This window comes from Ornithorhynchus anatinus, chromosome 17 (assembly GCF_004115215.2).
Source record: "Ornithorhynchus anatinus isolate Pmale09 chromosome 17, mOrnAna1.pri.v4, whole genome shotgun sequence".
Lineage (NCBI taxonomy): Eukaryota > Metazoa > Chordata > Mammalia > Monotremata > Ornithorhynchidae > Ornithorhynchus > Ornithorhynchus anatinus.
The window spans coordinates 4810633-4838628 of NC_041744.1; the positions used below are offsets into that span (position 1 = coordinate 4810633).

The following is a 27996-nucleotide window of genomic DNA, read 5'->3' on the forward strand; positions in this document are numbered from 1 at the left end:
GGTGACAGGAGGTGGACCCAATGCCCACTCCCACTCCGTCCAAGCCTGATTTCCCACTGGAGGGTGGAAGGTTGCTGGCAGGCCTCGTCCCTGCCCTCAAATTGGTCTGCCGGGGGGATTAAAGGGAGGGGAGAGGACCCCTCAGAGTAATAATAATGATGGTGTTTGTTAAGTGCTTACTGTTCTAAGCGATGGGGTGGATACGAGGTGATCAGGTTGTCCCACGTGGGGTTTACGGTCTTAATCCCCATTTTACAGATGAGGTAACTGAGGCACAGAGAAGTTTAGTTCATCTTAAGAAGTTCAGCGCTCAGACAGTGCTTGGCACATGAGGGCTTAACAAATGTCATCATTATTATTAAGTGATTTGCCCAAAGGCACACAGCCGACCAGTGGTGGAGCCGGAATCGGAACCTCAGACCCTCAAGCCCTGAGGCGGTGGGGGATGGGGGCGTGTGTACGACCCCGACAGTAGAATTGGCACGGGGGTGGGGGAGGTGCAGAAAAAACGACCCCTGAGAGTACAACCGGGGAGGAGGGAGGATGGATGCACGACCCCTCAGATTGGATGGGGAGACAGGGGAGGAAAGGGGGAGAGGAGGAGAAGAGCGGTGATGGGGGGCCCTGCTAGGGTCCGGGGCTTCCTGGGGGTGGGGTCCCAGGCCCGCCGGCCCCGCCCCGCCCCAAGAAAAAGGGAAACTGAAAGTGGCGGCGGGAGGAGAGAAGGCTGGGAGGGGGACCGGGCCCGAAGAGCGGCCAGAGCGTCGGAGCCGGGGCCGGAGGCGGCCAGCACGATGCCCGGGAGAGGCCCGGCGCTGCTCACCGTCTGCTGCCTCCTGGGCCCAGGTGAGTCCGGCCCGGGGAAGGAGCGACCGGCCAAGCCCCGGGCCCGGAGCCGGGGGGGGGGGAGGCAGGGGGGCAGGGGGGCCCGGGCCAGGGGAAGCCGAGTGGCTTCATGGCAAGAACCCGGCCTTGGCGGTCAGCCGACGTGGGTTCTAATCCCGCCTCCGCCTCTTGTCCGCCGGGTGACCTTGGACAAGCCATTTCACTTCTCTGGGCCTCAGTGACCTCATCTGGAAAATAGGGATGAAGACTGGGAGCCCCATATGGGACGACCCGATAACCTCGTATCCACCCCCAGCGCTTAGAACAGTGCTTGACACATAGTAAGTGCTTAACGAATACCATCATCATCATCATTATTATTAAGGAGGGAAGGGGAGCTCGGGGCAAGACCGGACAGGGTCCGCCGGGCGTCCTGTCCTGCGTCGGGGGTGACCCTGGGGACTTTCCTTTCCAGACGGGGAGTGGAAGGAGAGTCACAGAGGAATCGAGCAACGGGGAATCCCCCCCGTCGACTTCCCCTTACTGATCCCGAGGCGGGAATTCGGGATCAAAGTTTCTTACCGACCTCCGCTCGCTGCCGGAGTCTGGAGATCCTCGAGTCGCTGCAGGCCCCGGGTGGCCCGAGGCCTGGTAGTTTCCAGTTTCCTTGCTGCTCCTGCAGCCAAAATCCTGCCCTAAGAACACAGGCCTGGGAGTCAGGGGATCTGGATTCTAATCTCCACCCCTCCTCTTGCCTGCTGTGTGATCTTGGGCAGGTCGCTTAACTGCTCAATGCCTGCGTTTCCTCACTTCCAAAGTGGGGATTCGATACCTGTTCTTTCTCCTACTTAGAGCTCCTTGAAAGACAAGCACTGTCTGACCGGATTATGGTTTAATCTACCCCAGTTTTTAGTGCAGTGCTTGACGTGTAGTAGGCCCTTAATGAACACCACTGTCATTTTTTTTCTGGTATTTTTTAGGTGTTTACTGTGTGCCAGGCCTTGTACCATGTTCTGGGGTAAATAAAAGCTGATCAGGTTGGACACAGCCCATCTCCCATGCGCTGTTCGGTCTCAATCCCCACTGTACAGAGAAGGCCCAGAGAAGTTGTCATTTGCCCAAAACCAATCATCAGGCAAGTGGCAGAGCCGGGATTATTAGTACTTTAACTCATTATAGGCAGGAAACGTGTCTGCTAATACTGTTGTATTGTAATAATAATAATGGTGGTACTTGTTTAGCGCTTAACCATGTGCAGAGCACCGTTCTAAGCGCTGGGGTAATAATAATAATGTTGGTATTTGTTAAGCGCTTACTATGCGCCGAGCACTGTTCTAAGCGCTGGGGTGGACATAGGGGAATCGGGTTGTCCCACGTGGGGCTCACAGTCTTAATCCCCATTTTACAGATGAGGGAACTGAGGCACAGAGAAGTGAAGTGACTTGCCCACAGTCACACAGCCGACAAGTGGCAGAGCCGGGATTTGAACTCATGAGCCCTGACTCCAAAGACCATGCTCTTTCCACTGAGGCACGCTGGTTCTCCAAGGTAGATGCAGGGTAATCAGGTTGTCCCACGTGAGGCTCATAGTCTTAATCCCCATTTTACAGATGAGGTAACTGAGGCACAGAGAAATGAAGTGACTCGCCCACAGTCAAACAGCAGACAAGTGGCAGAGTCGGAATTCGAAACCATGACCTCTGACTGCCAAGCCCGGGCTCTTTCCACTGAGCCACGCTGCTTCTCTACTGACCCGAGCGCGTAGTACAGTGCTCTGCACATATTAATCGCTCAATGAATATCATTGATCGACTGTTACATCTTTTAATTATGGCATTTGTATCTTCTTATTTCCTATCGCAATACCATCATTATTATTATTGCAATCATTTTCCTCTCTGCTGCCCCCTTGTGGTTCAAATCCTCTAGCCTGTGGCTTTGTCTCTCTGCTGCCCCTTCGTGGCTCTGGCCGCGATTGCATCCCAACCGTTCCCCGCTCCCGGTGGGGCTGCGGGACTCAGGTTTTTCCCTGCTAGGTCGAAGTGGATGGGGAGAACCAGAGCTCCCCATTTCAATCCCCGAGGCATCGTGAGCAGTGCTCCCCATTCCCAGGAGTAGGGGATCCTGAAGCCAAGGAAGGAGAGCAGGAGGAAGCTGTGAGATCCGGGGAAGGGAGCCCGAGGCCCTATCCGTGCCGGGGCTTCTGGCTGCCAAGTCTCCCGGAACCACCTCCGGGCCTCGCGCAGATCCATCCTGGGCCTGGCAATGAGAGACACCTGTGAGTTGATAGGAGGAGGGGGCACAGGGAGCAAAATCCCCATTTTACAGATGAGGAAACCGAGACCCAGCAAAGGTTAAGTGATTCACCCAGTGTCACACACATCCAGTGTCACACACTAGAACCCGGATCTCAGCCGCCGGGCTCACGCTTGCAACCTGGGTTTGACAGAACCCTTTTTTTTTTTTAAAAGGTATTTGTTAAGCGCTTATTATGTGTCGAACACTGTTCTAAGCACTGGGATGGGTACAAAATAATTGTCAGATACTGTCCCTATCCTGCATGGGCCTCAGTTTTAGGAGGGAGAACAGCTATCCCCATTTCACAGTTGAGGAAACTAAAGCACAGCAAAGTTAAATGACCTGCCCAGAGTCAGACTGCAAGCAGTTGGCGCTTAGTACAGTGTCTGGCACATAGTAAGCACTTAAATACCATTAAAAAAAAATTGGCAGAGCTGGGATTAGAACATTAGAACCGAGGTCTTCTGATTCCCAGGCCCGTGCTCTTTCCACTAGGCCACGCCGCTTCTCCCTCGAGGGGTCTGATCATCAAACCCTCAGTCCTGCCCCCAATTTTTCACCCTGAGAAAGGAGTCTTCCTTCCCAAAGAGGAATGGGGTGTCTTCCTGCCTGGGGTCTCGTCCGTCTCTCTGGGGTTGGGAAACTCGTATCCTACCTGAGTTTTGCACCGTCCCAAGACATGGCGGACTGGGGCCGGAAACCTGTGGCAGAACCAGGCCCAGGTTGGGGGTTCCTCCGGCCGAAGACCCGGGGATGGGAGGGGAGGAGGGAGGAGCAGGAGGAAGGGAAGGGGGAGAGGAGGGAGGGAAGGAGAAGAGAAGGAAGAAGAGAGGAGTGGGGCAGGGAGAAGAGGATCAAAGTTACTTAACTGCAGACTCCCGGGGTCCGTAGTGAGCTGGAAATCCAGATTGACGGGAAGGCCGGGACTGCACGTCGGACCTGGAAGAGAGACGGGCAAGAGAGCAGGCTGGGGGAGGAGAAGAGGAGGGGTAGTCTCGGGGCGAGTGAGGAAATGGAAGGAGAAAGCAGAAGGGAAGCCTTGTGGTGAGGGCAGGAGAGGCAGCAGGCCGGAGCGGGGCCGGGAGCCCAGGTGTCAGTAGTTAGGCACAGCTTGTCCCCGGCTCCCAAGGGGGCCCCGGGGACGGCACGCTGTGCCCCTGAACCACCTTGGCAGGAAGGGCCGAGCCAACCAGCACCAGTGCTGACCTTGGCAGAGGCGGAAGCGAGGAGGACGGGAGACGGAGGCGGCAGACGAGAACAAGGCATCTTCAGGCCGTGCCATCCTGGACCTCTCCCCGTTGCTCCCGAGGCTGCTGGGAGGGACACCCATTGCCACTCTGTGTGCCCCGTTTACAGGCCGGCTCTCTGGCTGCGTGTCTGACGTACACACCGGGCCACCCCGGGTGTCCTCTGTTTGCTGCCCAGTGTATTCTGAGGGCCTCGGTACACTCCCCGGTGCCTTCTGGGCCTCTTTATGCTCCCCGGTGCACTCTGTAGGTTTTTGTACCCTTTCCAGTGTTCGCACGCGCACCTCTGGGAACACACCCCGGGGCTGTGGACCTCTAGGTATCATCCCTTTAGACTTGCAAAGTCCTGGGAGGAGTCACTGGGTTCCCCATATGGGAAAATTGGGTTGGAGAAACAGATTGGGTGGAGAAGGGAGAAGCTTCCGGAATGAATGGGGATGGCCGGACCTCAACAACACTGGCTCGCCTCTGCCTCACCGTGCCCTCCCCCGGTCTCCCCACAGGGTTCCTGGGGACCCCCCGGGGAGGGGCCGAGGCCGGGGAGTCCCTGAGCCGGGTCGGCCAGCTGTACTGCGTCCTGGAGAGGAGGGTCAACTCCCTCGAGACCATGGAAGAGTCCCTCGTGCGGCAAAACGTGCAGCTAGTGCTGAGGGGCCCGGGGCCCCCCGCACCCCCACCCCCGGGAGACGCCTTCACCTTTGTCCTGCAGGGTAAGACCCCCCCCCCCCCGTCCCACCCCTGGGAGACACCTTCACCTTTATCCCACAGGATGTGGGACCCCCTGCCCCCAGGAGGACCTGAGGAAGGGGATGGGGGAAGGGAAAGAGGCGAAGATTTGGACACAACAGTCAAAAGTGGCCCTCCCCAGAGGACTGGGGGGCCGTGGGGGGGGTCCTGGCAGCAGGACCCGCCCAGGCCCACCCACGTCTCCTGTCCCCCGCAGAGAGGGCCCCCGTGCTCCTGCAGTACGTGGACGAGGACGCGGACAAGCTGGAGTGCCGGCTCAGCCGCTACTTCACCGAAAACACGGAGATCCTGTGGCCGGGCCTGGCCCGTCATGGGACATGGCTCCCCATCTGGTACACTGTCACCATTAGCCACGCCCAGGCCCGCTTCACCATCACCACCTTCTGCGTCCAGATGGTCGAGTCTGGCGGCCAAAAGCCGGTGCACCTCTCAGGTCCCTCCCAGCCCCTTCTGAGTCCTCCCGACCTCCCCCACAACCCTGGCACCCAGTGGTCCAGCCCTCAGCCCCCGCCCCCCATGCCTGGCACCCAATGGTCCAGCCCTCATGGCCCCCTCCCCCGGAACCCCGGCACCCAGTGGGCCAGCCCTCATAATAATAATAATAAAATTATGGTATTTTTTTTAAGTGCTATGTGCCAAGCACTGTCCTAAGCAGCCCCCAACTCCCCCAAACCCCTGCATCCGGTGGTCCAGTCCCCCCTCCCCTCTCATCCTGTGGTTCGGCCCTCGGTCCCACCCCACTCCGATGCCCCCGGGGGAGGGGAGGGTGACCCAGGCCCCCTGCCGAGCCCCCTCCTCCCCAACTCCACCCGCAGGGGTCTTCTCCATGCGCACCCGGGCCTCCCAGATGCAGACGTCCTTGGCCGGGACCGTCCTGCTGGACTGCGCCTTCGCACTGGACCACGCGGCCTCCGTGGACGTGGCCTGGGTCTTGCGGCAGAAGGGGGGGCGGCGGCGGGAGATGCTCCGCTACCGCGGGGCAGAGAAGCGGGTGACGCACCTGGACCCCAAGGCGGAGGCCTTCCCGGCCGCCATCCCCCGAGGCAACGTCTCCCTACTGCTCCGGAACGTGGCCGTCCGCGACCAGGGCACCTACTCTTGCTCCGTGACTGCGGCCGCCCTGCAGGGGGAGGTTAACGTCGAGGTGGCCGTTCTGGGTAATTCTGTGCCCCGCTCCCGCCCCGGGGGAGGCCCACGTTGGGGGGGTGGTCCCCAGGAGGACCGTGTGGAGCAGTGGAATATCCCCCTTTACCCCTGGATGCGGGGGGCGAGGAGCCGTGGGCCGAACCAGCTCTACTCAAGCCCATCCCACCCCTAACAATGACGGCTGTGGCATTTGTTATGAACTTACGCAGGATAATCAGATCGGACACAGAACCGTAAGGGGCTCAGAGTCAAAGGGGGAGAGAGAACGGATATTGAATCTCCATCTTACACAGGAGAAAACCGAGGCCAGAGAATAATAAAAATAATAATGTTGGTATTTGTTAAGCGCTTACTATGTGCAGAGCACCGTTCTAAGCGCTGGGGTAGATACAGGGTAATCGGGTTGTCGCACGTGAGGCTCACGGTTAATCCCCGTTTTCCAGATGAGGTAACCCAGGCACAGAGAAGTGAAGTGACTCGCCCACAGTCACACAGCTGACGAGGGGCAGAGCCGGGAGTCGAACCCATGACCTCTGACTCCGAAGCCCGGGCTCTTTCCACTGAGCCACGCTGTTTCCCAAGTTAAGCGACTTATCCAAGGTCGCGCAGCTGGCAGGTGGCAGAGATGAGATTGGGATCTGTTTCTTTTTCGTCAAGCCCTTGCTCTGTGCCAAGCACCGAGCCAAGTGCCGAGACGAGATAAGCAGATCCCTCATGGGGCTCGCAGTCTAAGTAAGAGGGAGAACAGGTATAGAATCTCCATTTCACAAATGAGGAAAATGAGGCCCAGGGTGGTTAAGCGACTCGCCCGAGGTCACACAGCAGAGTTGGGATTAGAACCCGGGTCCCCGGCCTCCATTAGGCCGCGTCACCTCTCCCCCGCCCCACCTCCGGCCAGCCTGTGCGATCGCAGCCGTGGCTCGGGTTGGGGCGGGGGGGGGGGGGTCTCCCTGGCTCTGAGCCCCCCCTCCCCCATCCCCACAGAGAGCCCCAAGGTGAAGCTGAACGTGGAGTCGGTGAACCTGGTGGAAGGGGAGGAGCGGAAGCTGGTGTGCGACGTGAGTCGCTATTACCCCCTGGAGGCGCAAGCACAGTGGCTGCGGCAGCCCCCCGCCGGGAGCCGCCTGCTGCCCAAGGTGGTCGACGGCACCCTGGCCAGCAGCCACCGGCAGAACGGCGACGAGACCTTCAGCTACTCCAGCTACTTCCTGCTCACGGGCTCGCTGCGGGACGACGGGGTGCGCTACACGTGCCACGTGGACCACCTGAGCCTCAAGACCCCCATCCGCAAAAGCGTCACCGTCAGAGTGACAGGTGCCACCCCCCCCGCCCCCGACCCTCCCGCTCCCCCAGCTGATCACCGGGCCCCTCGCGGGACCCTCCCTCAGCCCCCCGGGCTGGGTCGGCTCCCTCCGTCTCGACCGGTGGTACTTAATGAGCTCTTACTGTGTGCGGAGCGCCGTACTAAGCGCTCGGGAGAGGTCAGCACAACAGAGTCGGTAGACGCGTTCCCTGCCCACGACGAGCTTACGGTTTACAGTCTCCCTTTCTCCTCCTCCAGCAAAATCGTGGTCTTGGATGTGGATTTTCATCGGGGCCATCTTGGTTGCCCTGAGCGGCCTGCTGCTCGGCCTCCTGGTCCACCTGCACAGAGGTGACGCCCCCGCGAGGAGGCCTCTAGTCGTGGCGGGGAGGGAGGGGATGACCAGGTCGGAGGGGCAGTCTGGCCTGGGGCGGGGGCTCCGGGATGTCCGGGCCTGTTCATCCCCTCGGGGAAGCAGCCCCACCCTCCCACGCTGCCTCAAGGACCCAGTCACCCCCCGTAAGAAACGGTCAGCCCGCAGAGCCCTAGAAACCACTTTCTCCCCTTCTGGGGACCAGCATGAACTCTGGGGGCACCGTTGGCTGTTGAGGGGTGGGGGGGTGTCACCCTCTGGGGAGCCGCTGATACCCTCAGACCATCCAAACCAGCAGATCCTACGTACCCCCGTCCCCCAGGCCTGGACAACCCCAGGAACTGAACTAGCTCCTCTGATCCCCACCCACGGCCCCGGGTGGGGGGAGGAGGGAGGGTCTCCCATCCTGCAGTTAGGCTGGAATTATGGGGTGGGACTCTGACCTTTTTCATCTGTCCCTCCTTCCTTCCACAGTGAAAATCATGGACAAGGTGAGGCCCCTCATCTCTCCCGCATAAGGGGTGCGGGGAGGAAGAGGCCCAGCTCCCCAAAACTGGGCCAGCCCCGGAAAGCCGGGGGGATCCTTGGGAGAGGGGAAGGGGAGCGAACCTGTGGCGCTCACTCACGGACTACCATCGTGTCTTCGTTCTCATCACCGCTGCCTCCATGCGGTGGCGCCCGTGGCTCATTATTAGTATTAATACCATCTGTGGTATTTGTTAAGTGCTTACTATGTGCCAAGCACTGTTCCAAGTGCTGCGGTAGACACAAGTTCATCCGTTTAGTCACGGTCCCTGTCCCACATTTATATTTTTGTATACTTGTATGATATAGACTCTGGGACTCATCATTTTATAGATGAGGCCCAGAGAAGTGAAGTGACTTGCCCAAGGTCACACAGGAGACACGTGGTGGAGCCGGGATTAGAACCCAGGTTCTTCTGACCCCTAGACCCGTGCTCTATTCACTAGGCCACGGTGCTTCTCAAGAGAGTCCCTCTGCCCTTATTAGAGGGGTGGGCACAGGGCCCCCGCACCTTCCCCCCTTAACCTGAGCCCCACTTATCCATGTCTGTCTCTCCCTTTGCAGCGGAAGCCATATTAGAACGCAGAATTGAATGAGCCACTCTGGGAGGTAAGGAGCAGAGGAAAAAATCGGAAGGGGGTGTCAGTTCCTAGGAGAATCCCAGAAAGCTAACACAGCCACGCAGCCTGGCCGATTAGAGAAGCCTACCAATCCCAGAATATTTATCCCAGTCCCGCCTCAGACTCTGTAGTCTGACTCATTCTTATTAATAACAACAACTCACTGTGGTACTGAAGTGCTTGCCGTGTTCCACACGTTGCGCTAAGTTCTGGCATAGGTATATGATAATCAGACCAGACCCTGTGAGACCCTCACTGTGGGCAGGGACGTCTTAAAGGGAGGGAGAACGGGTATTTTATCCCCATTGTATTATCGAGGAAACCCAAGGCACAGAGAAGTTAAGCGACTTCTTCATTTTTGATTATCCTACCACTAACTGGAGTTTCAGGGATGAGAAGTCTATAATGGATTACTCGTTGCAAAAGTAAGGGATGTTGAAATTCGCAAACCACGAGGGTGGATGTCAAGGTCATCGAGGCAACCGGGACCACCGTTCCTCCAAGCCCTGCATTGGGTGGGGCCGTTGGCCTCTAGCCGGGAGAGCAGGAGTCACGGGCCTCTCATCTCAAATCGAAGGGGGGACAGGGAGTGCGGGAATAACCGAGGTCAACAGAAAATCCCCCAGACGGTTCAGCCCACGGCTTCCCCCTCACTCCCCCGCACCTCCCTCAACCTTTCACCCACACTCTCCACTCTTCCTCTAGGTAGATGAGACGTGAAGTAGTGAAAAGGCAGTTGAGGCCAGGAGAGAGCAACAGCAAAGGAGTCTGGATAATTTTCCCAATGTTTGATCCACCCTTTTAAGTGCCGACAGGGAAACCCACATAGCCCCACCCAAAAAGCACTATCCATCGGGTGGCCAGGGACCCTTAGCCGCAAACCTGTGGAGGTACAGCACCCCTGTTTTCTGAGATGGCATGAGGAGGGGCATCCTGGGGCCTTTTTTTGGCTCCCCCAACCACTGAACCGGTTGGGTAGGAGTGACACCCCTTCCCCTAGGCCCCCGCAGCATGGCTTCAAACCTGCTGCCTTTGGTTTAGGGGGAGATGTATCCACCCCGTATTGGCAGAAGTACCAACCCGCTGCTCCTGTGTCTCCTATCTCAGCCTGCTCCTCTCTCTTCCTTTTCCAGAATGATACCCCATCCCGGGGCTGGCATCCAGCACAAACCACCCAGCAGAGAAAGAGGAAGCAGTACCGGGAGCCCCCATAGGACGACAGCATTGAAGAGGCTCCCCCCGCCCCCCGCGTCACCAACTTCCCCTTCACCGTCCGGGCCTCCAATCCCCCGGGATCATCCCCGCATCCAGTTCTTAACACCGGTGGGAGAGACGAGAAAGCTGCGCGCCCCCCCCCCCCCCCCCCCCGAGACTGCTCCGTCCCCCTCACCAGAGGGGGACACAGCCTGGTGTCGGGAAGCAAACATGGCCACCTCCTTGGGCCTGCGATGGCCCTCCTGCCTGCTACAGCAGGGCGGAGGGCAGAAAATGGTGGGAGGAAGGGTGGGGTCCATCTGGGAAATGGACCCTCCCTCAGGCCAGGGACACAAGGTGGGGACAGAGAGGATGGACTGCCACGAGACAATCTGCCTTCTGTCCACTCCCCAGCCACATTGCTCTGCTGGTCAAGGAGAGCATCAGACCCGGGGCGCAACGACTGGTGACACCCGGCCCCCCTGCTCCATCTCCTCTGCCTCTCTGCCCAGGCTCCCGTTTCCTTCTAGTCCGGACAGTCTCCGGGACTTTTGGACTCACCCGTTTCTCGATCCCTGCAAAGGTCTTTGGTACCGACTGCCACAGGCTACCCTCCCTCCGAGCCGCTCCGCTCTCCCCACACGCCGTTAGGAGTGAGCAGCGTCTTAACTGAAGGATTGGGGTGAAGGGTACGCCGCGGAAGCAAGAAGCCAGCAAAGAAACACCTAGACCATCCAGTGCACCGTCCAATCCTGTCACTGCTGGACCAGAATCCTGTCCAGTATTGCTCTTCACCTGGCCAGGCCTGAGGGAAGGACGGGATCTTCCCGCAGAAACTTTTGGAACATTCTGGAGCTGGCTTTCTCTGCCAATAGTTGGGAAGCTCTTGTGAGGGCAGAGCAAAGGACGTAGACTAGACTGTAAGCTCCCTGGACGGGGAACGTATCCACCAACTCTGTTGGTATTGTACTCTCCCAAGTGCTTAGTACAGTGCTCTGCACACAGAAAAAGCGCTCACTAAATACCAGTGATCGATGTCAGAGTTGTGTCATCTGCCTGCTTCTCTGAGTCCCGGCCGGAAGAGATTTTTCGGGCCGTGGATGTATTTCTCTCTTCCAAAGCTCCACCTGGGTGGAAAGAAAGCTAATTACAATAATAATTGGGGTGTGAAGCACTTATTATGTGACAAACTCTGTACTAATCTCCGAGGTAGATACACTGAGAGCGGACACAGTTCCCGTCGCACACGTGGCTCCAAACAGGTTAATCTGCTCGTTGTCTTAATCTGAGGAGCTATTCTAGGTTAAACCTTATTTCCCAGCCTTTTCCCAAGACAGGTATTCATCAATCATTCAAACTTCAGTTGACCTTGAAGGATTTAAACGGCAATAGCGGTACTTATTACCTGGCAAACTCTGCTAATTTCCTGTTGTGCTCTTTTCCCATTCGTGTTACAAATTAAATCCCAACTTTGATCAGTCTCTTTTTTGGCAGCTGGGCTCAACCATGTTCCCCGGGGCCTCCACAAAACATGTACTGCCGCAGAAGGGATCAAACACAGGGGGTCGCACCTGGTATCCCCCCCTTCAAGGATCTTACAGTCTAGCGGAGTTTACAATCTCATAATCATAGGGAACTTGGCCTCTCTGTCTTAGAACGGCCTGGTAACTCCTAACCTCCGACTTCCAGATCGAACCTTCAGCTCCGCAGAGATCCTTGCACACTGAGGGACACAAAATATGTTATTTATTGTGATTTTTTGCAAAGACACATTTAAGCAACAAAATATACATTTGTGAACCTTTTAGAATCTGTTTTATACATAACCGGTACAATGGGCTACCATAGCAATAAATTAAATGTACAGTATTTACAAACATAGGCGACCAGAGACTCTACAAAGCACCTGCTTTCTAAAAAGTAATAAAATAATTTCTGAGATACAGTTCTTCGATTTCGTCACGCTTAGCCACTCTCTTCACATTTGAACATCGTAAACTCAGAAGTTTCTCCTTCACCGGAGTTTCACAATGCTACATTCATGGTGGGGGGGAAACGAAAAGTCGGCCAACATGCTTGGAGATTTTAAACAACGGAAAACAACTTCACTCATTCAAGCTGAAACGAAAGGACCCGATAGCTGAACACCACAAAGGAAAAGACGGGTGAGAATTCATCCCCCCTGTGTAAATAAACCACGTTGCCTACGCTTCCTAGGATCCGGACGGAGCCGGAGACAAGCAGCACGTTGAAAGGTACAAAGATCTCCTTCTGGGTCGGAGCCCCCCCCCCCCCGCCCCCGCAACTCTCGGCTCCCCTCTGGACTCAGTCTGCCCCCCGTTGCCATGGAGACTCCCAGGGGTCCTCTGGGCTGAGGTTGTACCCCCACCCCCCGCCTGCGGGAACCTGATCAAATTGGCTGTTTCCCTCCAGATTCCCCGAGCTGTCAGGTGAGATCCAAGCAGCTGAGCCCTGAAGCCAGCTCTGCGTCTAATTCCCCTCTGCTATTATCATCTCCGGGGGGGAGCATCCCATTCCAACTCTGGGGGAGGGGGGCCGGAGGGGTGACCGCCTCATCCGATGGGCACCATTCAACAAGTCCGAGGAGGCCACTTGGCCCTTAGAAGGCTCAGCCACCCCACCTGCTTCGGGGAGCCAGAACTGTACCCAACCACAGATTCGCTCTTTCTCAATTTGGGAAATGAACATCAACGGTTTTGCCTTTTTACAGTTTCTGCCAATACCTTAAGAGATCGGCACAAGAAAATGAGAGCAAACTACTGTCTGGCCCGTAGAGTTTAACGTCTCAGACGAGGATCGACGACTGATTCCACAGGGACCTTCTTCTAAGGTTTCCTGCCTGGTAAAGTGGGAGATGAGATTTGTTTAAATACGAAACCACCCGCTCTCAGAGACCCAGGCAGAGGGAGAGCATTGGGTTTAAGGCTCTCGGGGGCTTTGGGGGATTGAGGCGGGGCAGTATCTGCAGGCCGGGAAAGAAGCAGACAGTCTGACCGTTCGCCACAGACTTGGGGAGCCTTCTCCCAGGGCCCCGCTGTTGGACCCCCTCACAGCTATAGGGGCCCACGAGAGCCGGCCCTACCTCAAAGACCATGACACACGAGTTTCCCGACTCTAACGGTCTCACAGAGACCAACACTTAGACCCTGGTTGATTGGCGGCAAACCGGAGGGAATTTCTAGGAAGGATGACACCTCCGTGCCTCAACATCACTCCGAATTCAAGCTCGGACCAAGGAAAGGTGCCGAGGGGACGGATCGAGAGGTGACATCATACTCCGGCCGGCCCGGTGAGCCCGCCGGTCCCCCTGGCCCCACGAACCGCTGGGAGTCGAGACCATAGTCAGCTAGGGAGGAGGCTGGTACCCCAGGAGGCATCACCCATCCTTAATCACCTCCGGCTTCACTCTTTAGCAGTGGGAAGGAAGCGATCAGAGGGATGTGGTTCTGGTGTTTCCAGCGAGACCTGGAGGGGTATAGCTTTCCAAACCCGGTCTCGCTGCCCAAGGGTTTGCCTCCGATCTCCGAGACCGGGCGTCGGAGCCCAGTCTCATCCTGCTCTTGGAGACAATGACAACCTCCCTCCAGCACGAGCCACCCTGAGATGGCCAAGGAACCTGGATGGGAGTTGCCAGCAGATCGCCCCATTGCTCTTGGATCCAGATTCAAAAGCGGAATTTGGTCCTTGGAAGAATTTGAGGGAAACAAAAAACCAAAAGGATTCTACCAGCAAGCATGATGCAATTGCTCTTTAATCTCCCCGAGCAGGGTGGGGCATTTCTGCTCTGAGTCATCTCAGCCTGTGGGCATCGGGCAGGGGCAGGGAGCCAACACCAGTTTAAAGGACCGCACGGAAACCCACCAAGGAGCCGCCGGCTGGCCCAGGAGGGGTCCAGTGGGCATCTTCGCCGATCGGTGGAGGGCGGGCTCATCTGACCCTTGACCTTTTTTGCCACAGCTACACTCCCCAGACTCCAGTGGAGACTCCAGTCTGGACCTCAAAGCCGCCTCCTACCGCAACAACTCCCTAAAATCCCCACAGCCTCTCCCGAGCCATCTCCACCCTCCCTGACCCTACCGGTGCCGGGCTGAATCTACCAACTTCCCCCGCTGGGCAGGAAATCCCCATTGGGAAAAGGGCAGGGCACGGACGAGGGAAGCCCCTGCGCCTCACCGTCATGAACCAGCAGGCCAGGAGGGTTTAGAAACTGAGACAACCCCTGACTGGACCAGCACTACCACCTGGAAACAGATCGGGGGAGGGAATGGATCGGTCGGAGAAGTGAGCCCAAAAGTAAGTGTGTTCCTCAGGGAGAGGGAAGCCAGGTCCCAAGGGATCTGAAGGACTTCCCAATTCAGGGTGTTCACTGAGGGAGAGAGTCAGGACAGCCCTCAGCCCCCCTGAGACTGCCATGATGGAGAAAGCGTGTGGGGCCGTCGGCCCGCCCAGGGAGGAAGAGACAAGGCAGGCAACTCCACCGTGGGCTCGGGGTCGGGGTGGGAGGGCTCGGGTCAGCTCCTCAATTTTCCAGAGTCTCCCCCAAGGAGTGCCCTTGGGGCATCCTCCCCACCCCTGCTTTGTCAGGAGTGGTCCAGAAGCTGCAAACAGAATTACCTCCTACTGGTCACAGCTGCCCAAGGGGCCCATTGGCCACTAGCGGACTATATTCTCTAGCCCCCAAGAAACTCTGAGTGGGGGTGGGGCTAATCCCAGGTCCCAGAACCAAGCACCAACAAAGCGAAAGCAAGGAGGGATGCACCCTCCCTGTTCTCCTCTCACAATCCTCCTGGGCCTCCCTCACGAACATGCCTAAAGCCCTAAAGAAAAGCGTCCAGGGGCGGGCGGAGAGGGCTGCCCAGGAGAACTAGATCTGCCGCTGGAAAAGCCCATCGCCCTCCAAGACAACACAAGGTGGACAGCACCTCATCGTCTCCGATAGACAAACAGCCGTGGTACATAAAACGGGGCACACGGGGGGGTGTATATTTCCACGTACCGGGCCCACGGGTGGTGCGGCTGCGGGTACGGTGTATGCTACATGGTAGGGGTGGTCTACCCCACGGGGGCTGAGGAGGGGGCCCTGCCGCTGAGAGAGAGAGAGAGAGAGAGGAGAGAGAGAGAGAGAGCTTGGGGACGGGAACACGGTGGAGAGAAAGCAGGGTCTCCCCTCGGCACGAAAGCCCGGCTGAGGAACCGAAGGATCGCGATGCACTATGGCTGCAGCTGCTCTTATTAGTGTGTAGTGGACGGGGACGTTCCCACTTCTCAGAAGAGGTTTTCCTGGGTCAAAACAGGACTTCCCTGCAAAGAGGAAGACAGAATGTAAGGGTGGCACATGACCAAGCCAAAACAGCCGTGAACGCCCTCCCACCCTCCTCACCAATGGGCAGCTCAAACCGTCTTCATCCTCCCTAGAATCCAGGGGTGCAGAGCCCTGTGCTAAGTGCTTGGAAGAGCCCACTGATGATGGGGGGAGAGGGGCCCTGCCCCCAAGGAGCTTATGATCTAACAGAGCTGGCTTTCTACTTCCGGACCTCTGGGGCACTCTTCTGCATTTGAAGGTGCCATGAGACTATGGCGGTCACTCCGTTCTCGGAAGAGGGAGGCCTCGGAGGAAGTCAGTAATGTCCCCGAGATCCTTATGGCTCTGGAGTGTTTTCCCCAGAGAAAATAATAATAATAATAATAGTAATGTCGGTATTTGTTAAGCACTTACTATGTGCCGAGCACTGTTCTAAGCGCTGGGGTAGATAGAGGGTAATCAGGTTGTCCCACGTGCGGCTCACAGTTAATCCCCATTTTACAGATGAGGTAACTGAGGCCCTGAGAAGTTAAGTGACTTGCCCACAGTCACACAGCTGACAAGTGGCAGAGCCGGGATTCGAACCCATGACCTCTGACTCCCAAGCCCGGCCTCTTTCCTCTGAGTCACGCTGCTTCTCTATCCATTGCTCATGTTAGATTAGCCCATCATTCCCCCTAGCACTATGTTCATCATTTCATCTATTTCATTGCCTGCTGTTGATTTCATCATTTTTACACATGCACACACACACACACACACACCCACACAATCTTTGTGGCTTAGCGGAAAGATCCCGGGCTTGGGAGTCAGAGGTCATGGGTTCTAATCCCAGCTCTGCCGCTTGTCAGCTGTGTGACTTAGGGCAAGTCACTTCTCTGTACCTCAGTTATCTCATCTGTAAAATGGGATTAAGACTGTGAGCCCCACGTGGGACAACCTGATTACCTTGTTTCTTCCCCAGTGTTTAGAACAGTGCTTGTTATATAGTAAGTGCTTAACAAATGCCATGATTATTTTTATCATTATTATTATTATTGTGCCCACAGTGTGTCTGCAATGTGTGTTTACCCATTTCCCTGTAGATTGTCAGCTTTTAGAAGGCAGGGACTGTGTCTGACTTCTACTGTTTGTTCCAAGCTCCCTGGAGAGTGATCTATTAAATTCCACAGTGGGAACTGAATAAATACTATTGAGGTTGAGGATGGTTATAAGCTTGTGGACAAGGATTGTGCCTACCAACCCTGCTGTATGGTACTCTCCCAAGCGCTTGGTACAGTGCTCTGCACAAAATAAGCACTCAATAAATACACCTGATCGACTGACCGATTAATCCCATCTCTCCATCCCGGCCACCAGAGGCAAGAGGGAACGGAAGACTGCTTCCAGCCCATCTATCCCAATCCACTCCCTCTGCATCATTCCAACCTTGCTGAACCTTTCCACACTCTGATTCCTCTCCCTACTACAACGTCATTCCACGTGTCGATCCGGAAATTCCCATCACCCGTGCCGCGGGAGGGAAACCCACCTTTACCAAGTTAACAGCTCCTCTCTCCCACTAGTGGCCCTATTGGAAGAAAAATCAGAACACAAAGGCTTATTAATAACGGTAACGATAACTGCAGAATCTGTTAAGCATTTGCTATCTGCCACTCCAGTAAGCACCGGAGTGGATGTGAGCAAATTGGGTTGGACACATTCCCTGTCCCTCATGTGGCTCGCAATCTTAATTCCCATTGTACAGATGAGGAAATTTAGGCCTAGAGAAGTGACTCGCTCAAGATCACACAGCCGGCAAGTGGCAGAGCCAGGATTAGAGCCCAGATCCTTCTGATTCTCAGGCCCACGCTCCATCCACTAGGCCATCCTGCTTCTCTTCCAAGGCTTACAATTCAAGGCAAGTTGGCTCTTGCCGACGGAGGCCTGCTTGGACCGAGTCTGTCGGCCACCTGTGCTGGTCAGTCGGACCGGACTGCTGAACTGACCATAGAAAAGTCAACAGTCCAGCTAAACACCCTAACCAGGATTTCTACTTGTGCCTACCAACTTTATTACAACATTCTCTCCCAAGCACTTAGTACAGTGCTCTGCACACAGGAAGCGCTCTATAAATACTGTCAATTGAGTCCACAATCTGTGACCGATCCTATCGGTCAACTCTATCATCTTGTGCCCTCTCAAGTGTTTAGTACGCTGCTCTGCTCTCAGGAAGTGCTCAATAATTACCCCCGATGGACAGGCTCAACGAAGCTCCTGTCCCCACTCTCCCTCTGATCTCTCAAACTGCATCATTCCTCCAAATTCTCTCCACCTAGAAACTCTGTTCTTCGGGAGGAAAATGGTGAGGTTGTAGCCTCCTGTGGAGACGTGTCCGTAAATTCCTCTACGCCTTGGACACTCCATGGCCTACACTGACTGCCCTTTGCCCCACCAATACGCCCTACACAGTCCCGTGCCTCGAGCCAACCGCAGAAGCTCAATCGCATCCGGCAGGTGGCCAGAGTGAAGGAGGATTAGCCCGAGAGATGGACAGATGCTCTGGGCCCAACCTTAGCCCCTCCTCCTTCGAGGAGATCGTGGAGATCCAAAGCCACACAGCCCTCTCAGGGGAGACGCAGCGGGACCTCGGGGAGAGAGCCCAGGCCTAGGAGCCAGGAGATCCCGGTTCTAGTCCCGGCTCCATCTGTTGCTGGGTGACTCTGGCTAAGTCGCTTAACTTCTCTGAATCTCATCTGTCAAGTCGGGACACGATACCTGTTCTCCATTCTTCGTGGACTGGGAGCCCCATGTGGGACAGGGACTGTGTCTGATCCGACTGCACTGTGTAAACCTCAGTGTCTGGCACATAGTAAGCGCTTAGCCAATTTCTCCCTCTCTCCACACCGCCCCAAGGCTGGTACGCAGAGCTCGGGGGAGAGAGGAGCATGTTGGGAATGGACTGCTCCTCAACTCTGCTTGATCACAGATAGCCTTATGCCCTCTGTTCTGTGTCTTCGCCTTCTCCTCCTGCTCTTTCTTCCTCCAATTTATCTCCTTTTTAAGGAACAACTCATACACATTTCAACTCCCACCCCGGGAGATGTCGAAAGCCACCGGCTCCTCCCTTGCCAAGCACGGCCACCATATACTTGAGATAGGAATAAAGATTAAAATGGGCATTTCTGAGTCCCTTTCCGACGCCTCCCAAATTCTGTGGGGACCAAATGCGATTCCTTCCCAAGATGATCCGGTCTCTCTCCTGGACCCGGCTGGGGGGCTTTCTGGAGCAACTGACCGGCCCCTGCTCCCTCCATCTCGCCCCCACCCCCGCCGCCCCCCACCACTTCGCTGAACAGGGGAAGCCCAAGTCATACGGGACTGGCGCTGGCTTGGCTGAGTTTATCAAAGCGAAACTTCAGATTGGACCTCGGGGAGCTTCTGCTCTTCACATCTGTCGAGAGAAGAAATAACTCCACTGTGCGCTCTCCCAAGTGTTCAGCACAGTGTTTTGCACAAAAGAAGCACTCCTTCGAAACGATTAATCGATTGATAATTAAGCATGCCATCTCAGGGCAGGCCCGGAGTCCCAACTGCCCCCTGCATGATGGGAAAGGGTCCCCCTCTGGAGTCGTGTTCCTCCCTCGGGAGCTGATGGGGGAGCGGGGCAGATAGCTGGGGAGAAATCCCTCTCTCCCACCGCACCCCTCCCGCCGTTCCCAGTTCTGTGAGAGGTTAGTCTGCCAGGCCCAACCAGTGGATGCTTGGACTCACTCCCATCCACTTCCCTCTCACCGCACAGGTCAGGCACCAGGGATGCCAAGTGAGGGAGGGGTGGTCAACAGCTGCAAGACTTCTCCCACTGGCCCGGGACCCCGAAGTCCCTTGCCGCTCACCTGTGGGGCTCCTGCTCATGATGACCGGGGTGGCGGCCAACGCCGGGCTGGGGTTCTCACTGCTGGGGGAGGGGCTGTAGGCAAACACTTCCTGTTTGTAGGGGGAGGCCGTGGCTGGCTGGCTGCCCTGTCGGAGAAAGGGGAGGGGGAAAGGCTGCGGGTGGCTGGCAGGCCGCTCTGCCCGAGGGAAGCGAGAGGAGGGGGCCGAAGCTCGCACAGTTTGGACCCAGGTTAGGGAGCGGAGGGTGCCCTCATCCTGCCCTTTGCTGGCCAAGCCCTCGGTGGTGAGGTCCCAAGCGGATCCCTAGCCAACACCAGCCAAATGCTCAACCCTCGTCCCCTGGCCCTCCACCTTTTGGCCGAGCCCCAGCCCTCCACTCCTTCAAAGCCTTCCTAAACGCCCCCTCCTCCTAGAAGGCATCCTGAATTCAGCCTCTATGCGGCTGATTCCAACAGGGCCACAGAGCTCCAGGTTGGGAGTCGGGGGGCGTACCATGCTATCATACTCCTCCATGGTCTCACTCTCGCCCGCTGTGCTGCTGAAGCTGCTGGTGCTGGATGAGGAGCGGGAGATGTTGGATCGACCGTTCTCTTTCAGCTTGATGAAAGGCCTGCCAGACACGGGGAACAAACCGCCCAGGGGGCACTTTAGAACTCTCAGGGCCCTGGACCAAGTCAGCTCATGAAGAAGGCATACAGAGAAAATACCCAGAGGATCCTTGGCCTAGGAGCCCCAGACCCTGAGTACTCCCACTTTACTGACTTCTGTGATGACTGCATGCTGGGCCCGTTTCATAGACGGGTAAAAAGAGGTAAGGAAAGACACAGAAGGGGCTCCCCCCTCACTACTGAGCAAAATGAGGAGGAGCAGGAAGAAACCCAGGAGCCCTGAGTCCCAGTAACCAACTCTAGCTGACGCTCTCTCTAACACTGCAGCATTTCAAGGTCTAATCATAAGCTCCTTGTAGCAGAAGTATTTATTACGTGTCTGTTGCACGTACAGCACCGAACTACACGCTGGGAGACATTTCACAGGTGGGAATTAGACATGGTCCCTGTTAGAACCCCGCCCCACCCCGGGCTTTCCTCCCCATGGTCCCTCTTACTTTTCTTTGTTGGGGCATATTTCAGGGGAGCTGGGATTGGATGAGGTCTCTGATTTCATGTCTTGAGAAGAGTGCCCACCATCTGAGGTCTTCTGGGTCGCAGACACGCTGTCACTGTAGAGACCGGAAAGGGAGACTGCTATGTCCCGCTTCTGCTGGCACCTGCCCTGACCTGGCCCGACTTCCCTGCCTCTGGCTTCTTCACCATCTGGGCAGTGGGTACGGCCAGCCCGCCCGGTTTCCACTCACCCTACCCCCAGCTTGAACTACCAATCCAGACTCTGGAGTCAGAGCCCGGTGTTAAAATGGGGGCTGAATCTCCCCTTTCTCCCACCCCATTCTGAACCTCCCTCAGCGTCCTCCTAGTAAAAGCATCCCCTTCCATGTGCGGGGGTCAAAGTCCTTCTCAGCCCCTCGTAGGGGCCAGGAAGGGGGGGTCTCCTGGGCCACCAGGCCCTTTGAGGGATGGTATGAGTGACTGTGAGTCCAGCCTAGGCTGCTCTGACTCCCCAAATCCAAGACAACCTCTCCCTTGCTCAGCCAGGCTGGCCACTGAGCTCTGCTCCGGCCAACTCCCAGGGGGTCCACAGGCCCAGAAGCTGCTTCCTTGGGCCCGAGTCAGCCAAGTAGAGCCTCCCACCCCTGAGAAAGTGACCGGGGGGATTTACCATCGGGTTCGGGAGTCCCCCTGGCCCTCGGCCCCCGTGTGCAGGCGAGGGAACAGTCCGGACCGCCGTTTGATGGGGCTCCGGGACTGATTCTTGGTGGTGGCCACCGCGACGGGGGGCTGGAAAGCAAAGCGTCCAGGTAAAGCCCGTTCCACTGCTCGGACCCTCGACTCCAATCCACTCCCCACCCGGGATTAAGCCCCTTCCTCTAGAGCTCCAGGTTCCAGGGCTGTTTGGTCTGAAGTCCCACCCCATCCGGTCCCCCAAAGAACACCCAAGCCAACATCCAATGAGGGTCTCCCCTGCTTCCAAGGATTGACACAACAGTCCTCTCCTGCTCTAGCCATACCAGACCACATCCCTAGAGTGGCCAGACGTCTACTGGACGATCCAGTTTGCAGTGGGCCAGTCCCCCGACGGGTACAGAGAAGGCCCCGGCTGCCTTTATGTCCGGTTTCTTTATCCTCGGCACCCAAGGCTTCCGCTGCCTCAGTGCCAGCCGCCAAGTGCTGCAACTTGGATAATAATAATAACCGTATTTGTTAAGGGCTTACTATGTGTCAAGCACTGTTTTAAGTACTAGGATAGATACAAATTAGGTTGGACACAGTTCTTGTCCCAAATGGGGCTCAGTCTTTATTATTATTTTAGAGATGAGAGAACTGAAGTATAGAAAAGTTAAGTCATTTTGGCCAAGGTCATACAGCAGACAAGTGGCAGGGCCGGGATTAGAACCCAGGTCCTTCTGACTCCCAAGGCCCGTACTCTATCCACTCGGCCACGCTGCTTCCCGGTGCCTGCGTTTGGAGGGACGCAGCTGTCACTGTGGACAGTGACACAGTGTCTCCCCAGGGCACGCTCTGGCTTCAGAGGGACTCACACAGAAGTGTGGCATTATGTTGCGTGCCTGCAGGAAACACGTTTGACATCACTTCACGTGTGCTTGTCTGTCTGTCGTGTGCAAGGGCCTGAGTAGGAGCTCCCAGCTGGATTGGGAAACTAAAGAAAGGGAACAATCCAAAGTATTTCCCTCCTCCTCCTCCTTCCCCCAAGTTCAGCCCCCCGGGCGGTGGCACTCACAGAGAAAGTGGTCTTGGTGACTTCCACGCTGTTGTGGGGAATCCCCCCGCTGAGGCTCCCCGGAATGCCTCCACTGTGATGCTTCCGCTGGGTCCCCACCATGGTCTCCATCGAGTGGCTGCGGACGCGGATGGCTCTCTGTGGACAACGAGGCCGGCCCGGGGGCGGTCAGGGGGCGACACAGACCAGTCTGGCCGCTCCTTGCTGCTACCCTCTCTCATCCTCCGGCCTTCAGCAGGACCAGCCGCTGTTTCCTGTTAGAGCCCGGCTTCCCCTGGGTGCTATTTCCCATTAAAGCCCAGTCACCCCGGGCACTATTTCCTGTTAGAGTCCAGCTGTCGTGGATGCTATTTCCTGTTACAGCCCAGTCACCCTGGGCACTATTTCCTGTTAAAGCCTGGCTCCCCTGGGTGCCGTTTCCTCTTACACCCCAGTCACCCTGCGCACTGTCTCCTGTTACAGCTTGGCTGTTCTGGGTGCTATTTAATAATAATAACAATAATACATTTGCTAAGCGCTTGCTATGTGCCAAACACTGTTCTAAGCGCTGGGGGGGATACAAAGTAATCAGGTTGTCCTACGTGGGGCTCACAGTCTTGCTCCCTATTTTACAGATTAGGTAACCGAGACACAGAGAAGTTAAGTGACTTTCCCAAAGTCACACAGCTGACAAGTGGCGGAGCCTGGATTAGAACCCAAGTCCTCTGACTCCCAAGCCCGTGCTCTTTCCACTAGGCCACATTGTTTGTCGTGCTTTGTTAGAGCCCAGCTGCCTTGGGCATTTTTTCCTGTTAAATCCCAGCTGCCCTGGGCACTATATCTTGTCAGAGCCCGATCATTCCGGTCACTGTTCCTGTTAGAGCCCAGCCTCCACTCTCATCTCCAGGGAAATACCAGGCCCAGTTCAGGAGCTGGAGGGGGCAAAACTCTGGGGACCCCACCTCCCTGCCACCCTGGGGATCAGGGAGGCACAGGCCCTGTCATCAACACCCCCAACCCAGAGGCTGTCCCCTAATGGGGAAACCAGGGTTGGTGGAGGGTTGTAGGGGAGGGAAAGTGACCCCTCCAAAGAGCTTGTAATAATAATAATTGTGAAATTTGTTAAGCGTTTCCTGAATGGCCAGCACTGTACTAAGCATCGAGGTAGATCCAAGAATAATCAGGCCAGTCACAGTTCCTGACCCACGTGGGGCTCACAGTCTGAGTAGGAAGGAGAACAGGTATTTAATCCCCATCTTGTAGATGAGGAAACCGGGGCCCAGAGAAGTGAAGAGATATGCCCAAGTTCTCACTAAAGACTAGTGGCAGAGCCGGGATTAGAACCCAGATCCTCTGACTCCCAGGTCTGTGCTTCATCCACTAAGCCATGATGTCTCGTTGTCGGCCTCTTGGGCCCTGACTGAAGCTCTGGGGCTTGGGCCCAGCAGAGAGACCCCACAGCTCTGCTGAGGATTCCTGATTAGCTTGCATGTACCCCATTGTTTAGTACAGTGCCTGGTACATTGTAAGAGCTTAACAAATACAGTAAAAAAATACAATTTAAAAAACCACTACTCTGCAATTCTCCAGGTCTGATTCCCCTCACTCCCCAGAGATCCTTGGCCACAGAATGCACGCAACAGCAAGAGTCAGACGACTGAACTTAAAACAAGACAAGCTGCCACCTGGGATTTCTAACAGGGCTGTCACCACCTTCAACTCTATTTTGCCGTGAGCCAGAAAGAACCCACTGGGAACCAGGCACCGGTCGCGTTCGGACTGTAGCCTTCTGGCAGAGGGACAGGGAGGTCATAGATTTTAACAAGGTCCCAGAAGCTGAGGGGTGGAGAAAATGCCAGAGGCACTAAAGCCTCCGTTAGCAATGAACGGCAGCTGCCTGAGAGGCCACCTCTGTCTCCCTTCTTGGCCCTGTCATTGCCCTGACAGAGGCTGGGCCTGCTGGGATTCCGACCTTCACTGGATTCTTTCGCCCTGTAGGTGTCAGTTGAGACCAAAAGAATTTCACAGGATTCAAGTAAAGAAGTCTAGCAACCAACTCCACCTACACCTTCCACATAAGTCCTCCTAGATTCCGCCCCAAGCAAGCTGAGAGGGGTTTGGGGGTGAGCTTGGGGATAGGGATCCTCTATAACGACCTTGCAGATCAGGACGGAGTGTCACAGAGATGGTGACGAGAAATCGTTCTGTTTCCCTGGAAGAGAAGATCCGAAGGGCAGCAGAAGAGATTTAGGCTAGAAAGTAGCCTCTCCCATAAAACTGTAAGCCTCTTGAGGGTGGGGATGTCTTTGATTTATTCTGCGTGTTCTCCAAGCGTCGAGTAAAGTGTTTTGGAAGCTAGCATTTGTCTTGGGATAATCTTCAGACTGTTAGCTCATTATGGCCAGGGAAAACGTCTGCTACTTCTGTTGCTTTGTAGTCTCCCTAGTGATTAGTACAGTGCTCTTTGCACAAGTGCTCAAAAAATGGCAATAATTGATTAACTGATTGAGAAATTGGGGCCAGTTGGAGGTGGCAACCACCTGACTGACCACAGGTTTCCAGCCAGCAACTGTCAACATGGCCCCCCAAAGTCAGACCTGCTGGTCCCCTATCAAGTGCTCAATACAGTGCCTTGCACTCAGTAGACAGGATGATGGTATTTGTTAAGTGCTTACTATGTGCCAAGCACTGTTCTAAGCGCTGGGAGATATACCAGGTAATGAGGTTGTTCCACGTGGGGCTCACAGCCTTAATCCCCATTTTACAGACGAGATAAGTGAGGCACAGAGAAATTAAGTGACTTGCCCAAAGTCACACAGCTGATAAGTGGCAGAGCTGGGATTAGAACCCACGACCTCTGACTCCCAAGCCCGGGCTCTTTCCATGAAGCCACACATATCCCTGATGGATGGGATGGTTGAGATTGGCTGGACCAGAAGCCTCCGCCGGAGTTGCTGGAGACAGCCCATCCCCCTGTGTTCCTGTGCCGAAGGGACATGCCGTCACTGGGACATGAGCTGGGAGGTCAGGGGTCACCCCGAAGACCCCCCTAGGCTAAGCCTAACATAGACCTGATCGGGAAATGGCCCTTCCCTGCTCCCCCTCCCTGGGCTGGCCTTTTTGACGCAGTGACTGCAAAACTGGAAAAAAAAAAAAGCATTTCCAAAGCTAATGCTCAGACTTGTTGGCGCTCAGACCTGATCCATTTGGAGCTGGTCTGCCCTCCATCTGACGTTGCCGATGAATTTATGCATTCATGAAAAGGTTAGGATATCACATTGTCATTCCACAGTGATTACCAGCAAGCTGAACTCTGAAAAAGCCTTCGAAGGGAGAGAGGGGAAGAGAGGAAGAGAGAGAGAGAGAGAGAGAAGGGAGGTGAGGGGAGTAAAGGTAGAGAAAGTGAGGGACAGAAGGACAGGGAGAGAGAAGGCAAAAGGAGAGAGGGAAGAGGGAGAGAGAAAAGGATGGAGGAGAGAAAGGGTTGGAATGAGAGAGGAAGTGAGGAAGGATAGGGAGAGAAACGGAGAAAAGGAAAGAGAGAGGAGGAGAGAAATTGAGAGGAGAGATAGTAGAGAGGGAGGAGAGATGAGGAGAGGGAGGGAAAGAGAGAGGGAGACAGAAAGAAAAGGGGAGAGGAGAGGGAGAAAGAGGAAGAAAGAGAAAGAGAGGGATAAAGAGGAAAGGGAGCGGAGAATGAAGGAGGTGAGAGGAGAAGAGGTCAGAGGTGATGATAGCGTTGGAGAAATTCAGTTCAGGGAGAAGAGATTGGAGAAGAGGTGGTTGGTGGATGACCCAATAATGTGAGTCTCAACAAGGAAGAGGGTGTAGAAGCTCCCTGAGGCCAGAGAATGGGTCCTGCACTTCTGTTGTAGTTTTCAAGCACTTAGTACGGTGCCGTGCAGTTTATCAAGAAAACAAAAAAGCAAATATAGAGAGGAATGGGAGGAGACAATCCAATTGCAGCAGGAAGAAGTTAGGTCAGATAATGAGGGGGACTTCCTGACGAGTAGGATGCCAGTACTGTGGTATAGAAAGAGATGATTTTGAATCTCCTTCCTTGGAGAGCTTGAAGAACAGAATGGACACTTACCTGGGAGACAGATGAGGAGCTATTTATTCTGCCTGGAGACAGGGGAATGGAAGAGATGACCTTTCCATCATTCTAGAACTCTAACGCTCAGCTGGGCCCCAGCTCCTGGTCTTTCAAGTTCCATCTCTCCCAAAATTCAATGCTGTTTCCTGGCCCATTTGACTCATTTTCCCCCTCATTTAGGCCTCGCTCATCTCTTTCCAGCTCCTCTTGTTCTCCCACCGCTCCCAGGCTCTCCGCCCTGCCCCTTTTCCCCCCAAAGCTGCCCTGTCGTGCCCTGTTGACTGTGTGAGTGCAGCTGGAAGAGCTGACGAAAGAGGGGTGTGAAGACAGAGAGACTTTGGCCGGGGCTTGTGAAACCAGGCCGTCAGCAGGAGCTAAGCACTCGGTCCTCACCTCGAATGGTGCCAGCCTGCTTTCTGTGAGCGCTTCCCACCTCCACCATTGCGGATGGAAGAACGTGGGACCTTCAGCCCACCTTTCTGGAAGCACGGGGTGGGGTGGGGTGGGGGGGTCTCTACCTTGAGGGATTCCAGGATCCCCCCGTGGCTCCCATTCTCAAATTTATCCTCCTCAGGCCCCAGTCCCAGCATGATCTGTGTGTGGGCGTGGAGTTCATCGTGCAGGTTGTCTAGCAGGGCAGCCCGGGTCCGGTCCTGGGAGGAAGAAAAGACCAGAACGGGTGTTCTGTAGGTGGTGGTCATCTTCCCAACTCCCTCCCTCCCTCCTCACCCGAGGCCCAGAGCCAAGAGGAATTACCTTGAGCTAGAGTGAGATTACAGCTCCAATTCCCAGAAGCCAGGAGAGGGTGCAAGAGGAGGTCAAAGTGGAAGGACCTGGGTTCTAATCCCACTCTGCCATTTTCCTGCCATGTGACTTTGGGCAAGTCACATCCCTTCTCTGGCCCTCAGTTTCCTCTTTTTTCAAATGGAGATTTGACTGGATTATGGCTTAGGAGCCCCATGTCAGGCAGGAACTGTATCTATCCTGATTATCTTGTATCTACCCCAAAGCATAGTACAGTGCTTGGCACACAATAAGCGCTTAACAAGTACCACAATTATTATCCAGAAGACGATGCTAGAAAAGTCGGTTAGATCTTTCTCAGCAAGGGGGAGCCACCCAAATGCAGGAAGTTGCCCCCAACCCTGACATAGGAGGAAACTGGGCTTTGCCCGGGGTTTCCGAGAGAGGCCATCCCAGCTGAGATCTCAGGAGGATGCCTCAGAGCAGATAGGGAAAGTCACATATATAAAAGAGCCTGGGTGAGTCACTAAGAGGGAAGGAAGGAGCAAGTCAAACGCCGGCGGCCTCTCCTTTGAGGCCTCAGCACAGGCGGTGGGCTCCCCAGGGAAGGTGAAGGAAGGAGGAAGGAAAGGAAAAAGGAAATGGGAGAAGGGAAGAAGGGTTAGGGGAGGAGAGGCTGGGAGAGAAAAGAAAGGGTAACGAGGAAGGTGCTGGACAGATTGGAGGAAGAACTGGGGAACGGTTTTCGCTTTTACCTCCAACTTTGCAAACTTGTCAGACTTGCAGCAGGCGTTCTCTGCATTGGTGAGCTTGGTCAGCAAAAATTCCCGGAATTCTGGGCTCTGAA

General features: G+C 55.6%; 2 protein-coding genes across 9 annotated transcripts in view; one reads left to right on the forward strand and one right to left on the reverse strand.

Annotated features, from left to right (window-relative positions):
- Nucleotides 1-700: 700 nt before the first annotated feature.
- On the forward strand, nt 701-11759 carry LOC103167815 (tapasin-related protein-like). The gene is made up of 9 exons (XM_029081764.2): nt 701-846; nt 4874-5080; nt 5314-5550; nt 5933-6274; nt 7248-7577; nt 7825-7917; nt 8414-8430; nt 9029-9073; nt 10218-11759. Exons 1-8 carry the CDS (start codon nt 795-797, stop codon nt 9041-9043), a joined length of 1293 nt encoding a protein of 430 aa, XP_028937597.1. The 5' UTR covers nt 701-794; the 3' UTR covers nt 9044-9073; nt 10218-11759.
- Nucleotides 11760-12007: 248 nt separating this feature from the next.
- Nucleotides 12008-27996, reverse strand: part of RAP1GAP2 (RAP1 GTPase activating protein 2) — a 131540-nt gene continuing 115551 nt past the window's right edge. For all 8 annotated transcript variants that reach the window (XM_029081756.2, XM_029081760.2, XM_029081759.2 and 5 more), the window contains 10 exons: nt 27905-27991; nt 26924-27058; nt 22331-22468; nt 21251-21369; nt 20583-20696; nt 19970-20087; nt 19477-19603; nt 18958-19034; nt 17133-17171; nt 12008-15600 (listed from right to left, as the gene is read on the reverse strand). In XM_029081756.2, coding sequence (XP_028937589.2) covers nt 17163-17171; nt 18958-19034; nt 19477-19603; nt 19970-20087; nt 20583-20696; nt 21251-21369; nt 22331-22468; nt 26924-27058; nt 27905-27991 — 924 coding nt within the window. In that variant the 3' untranslated portion in view covers nt 12008-15600; nt 17133-17162. The remainder of the gene's footprint in view (nt 15601-17132; nt 17172-18957; nt 19035-19476; nt 19604-19969; nt 20088-20582; nt 20697-21250; nt 21370-22330; nt 22469-26923; nt 27059-27904; nt 27992-27996) is intronic.

Coding starts and splice junctions, on each gene's coding strand:
- LOC103167815 (XM_029081764.2), top strand. CDS start 795: ATGCCCGGGAGAGGCCCGGCGCTGCTCACCGTCTGCTGCCTCCTGGGC. Junction 847..4,873: donor CTGCTGCCTCCTGGGCCCAG/GTGAGTCCGGCC, acceptor GTCTCCCCACAG/GGTTCCTGGGGACCCCCCGG. Junction 7,578..7,824: donor CGTCACCGTCAGAGTGACAG/GTGCCACCCCCC, acceptor CTCCTCCTCCAG/CAAAATCGTGGTCTTGGATG.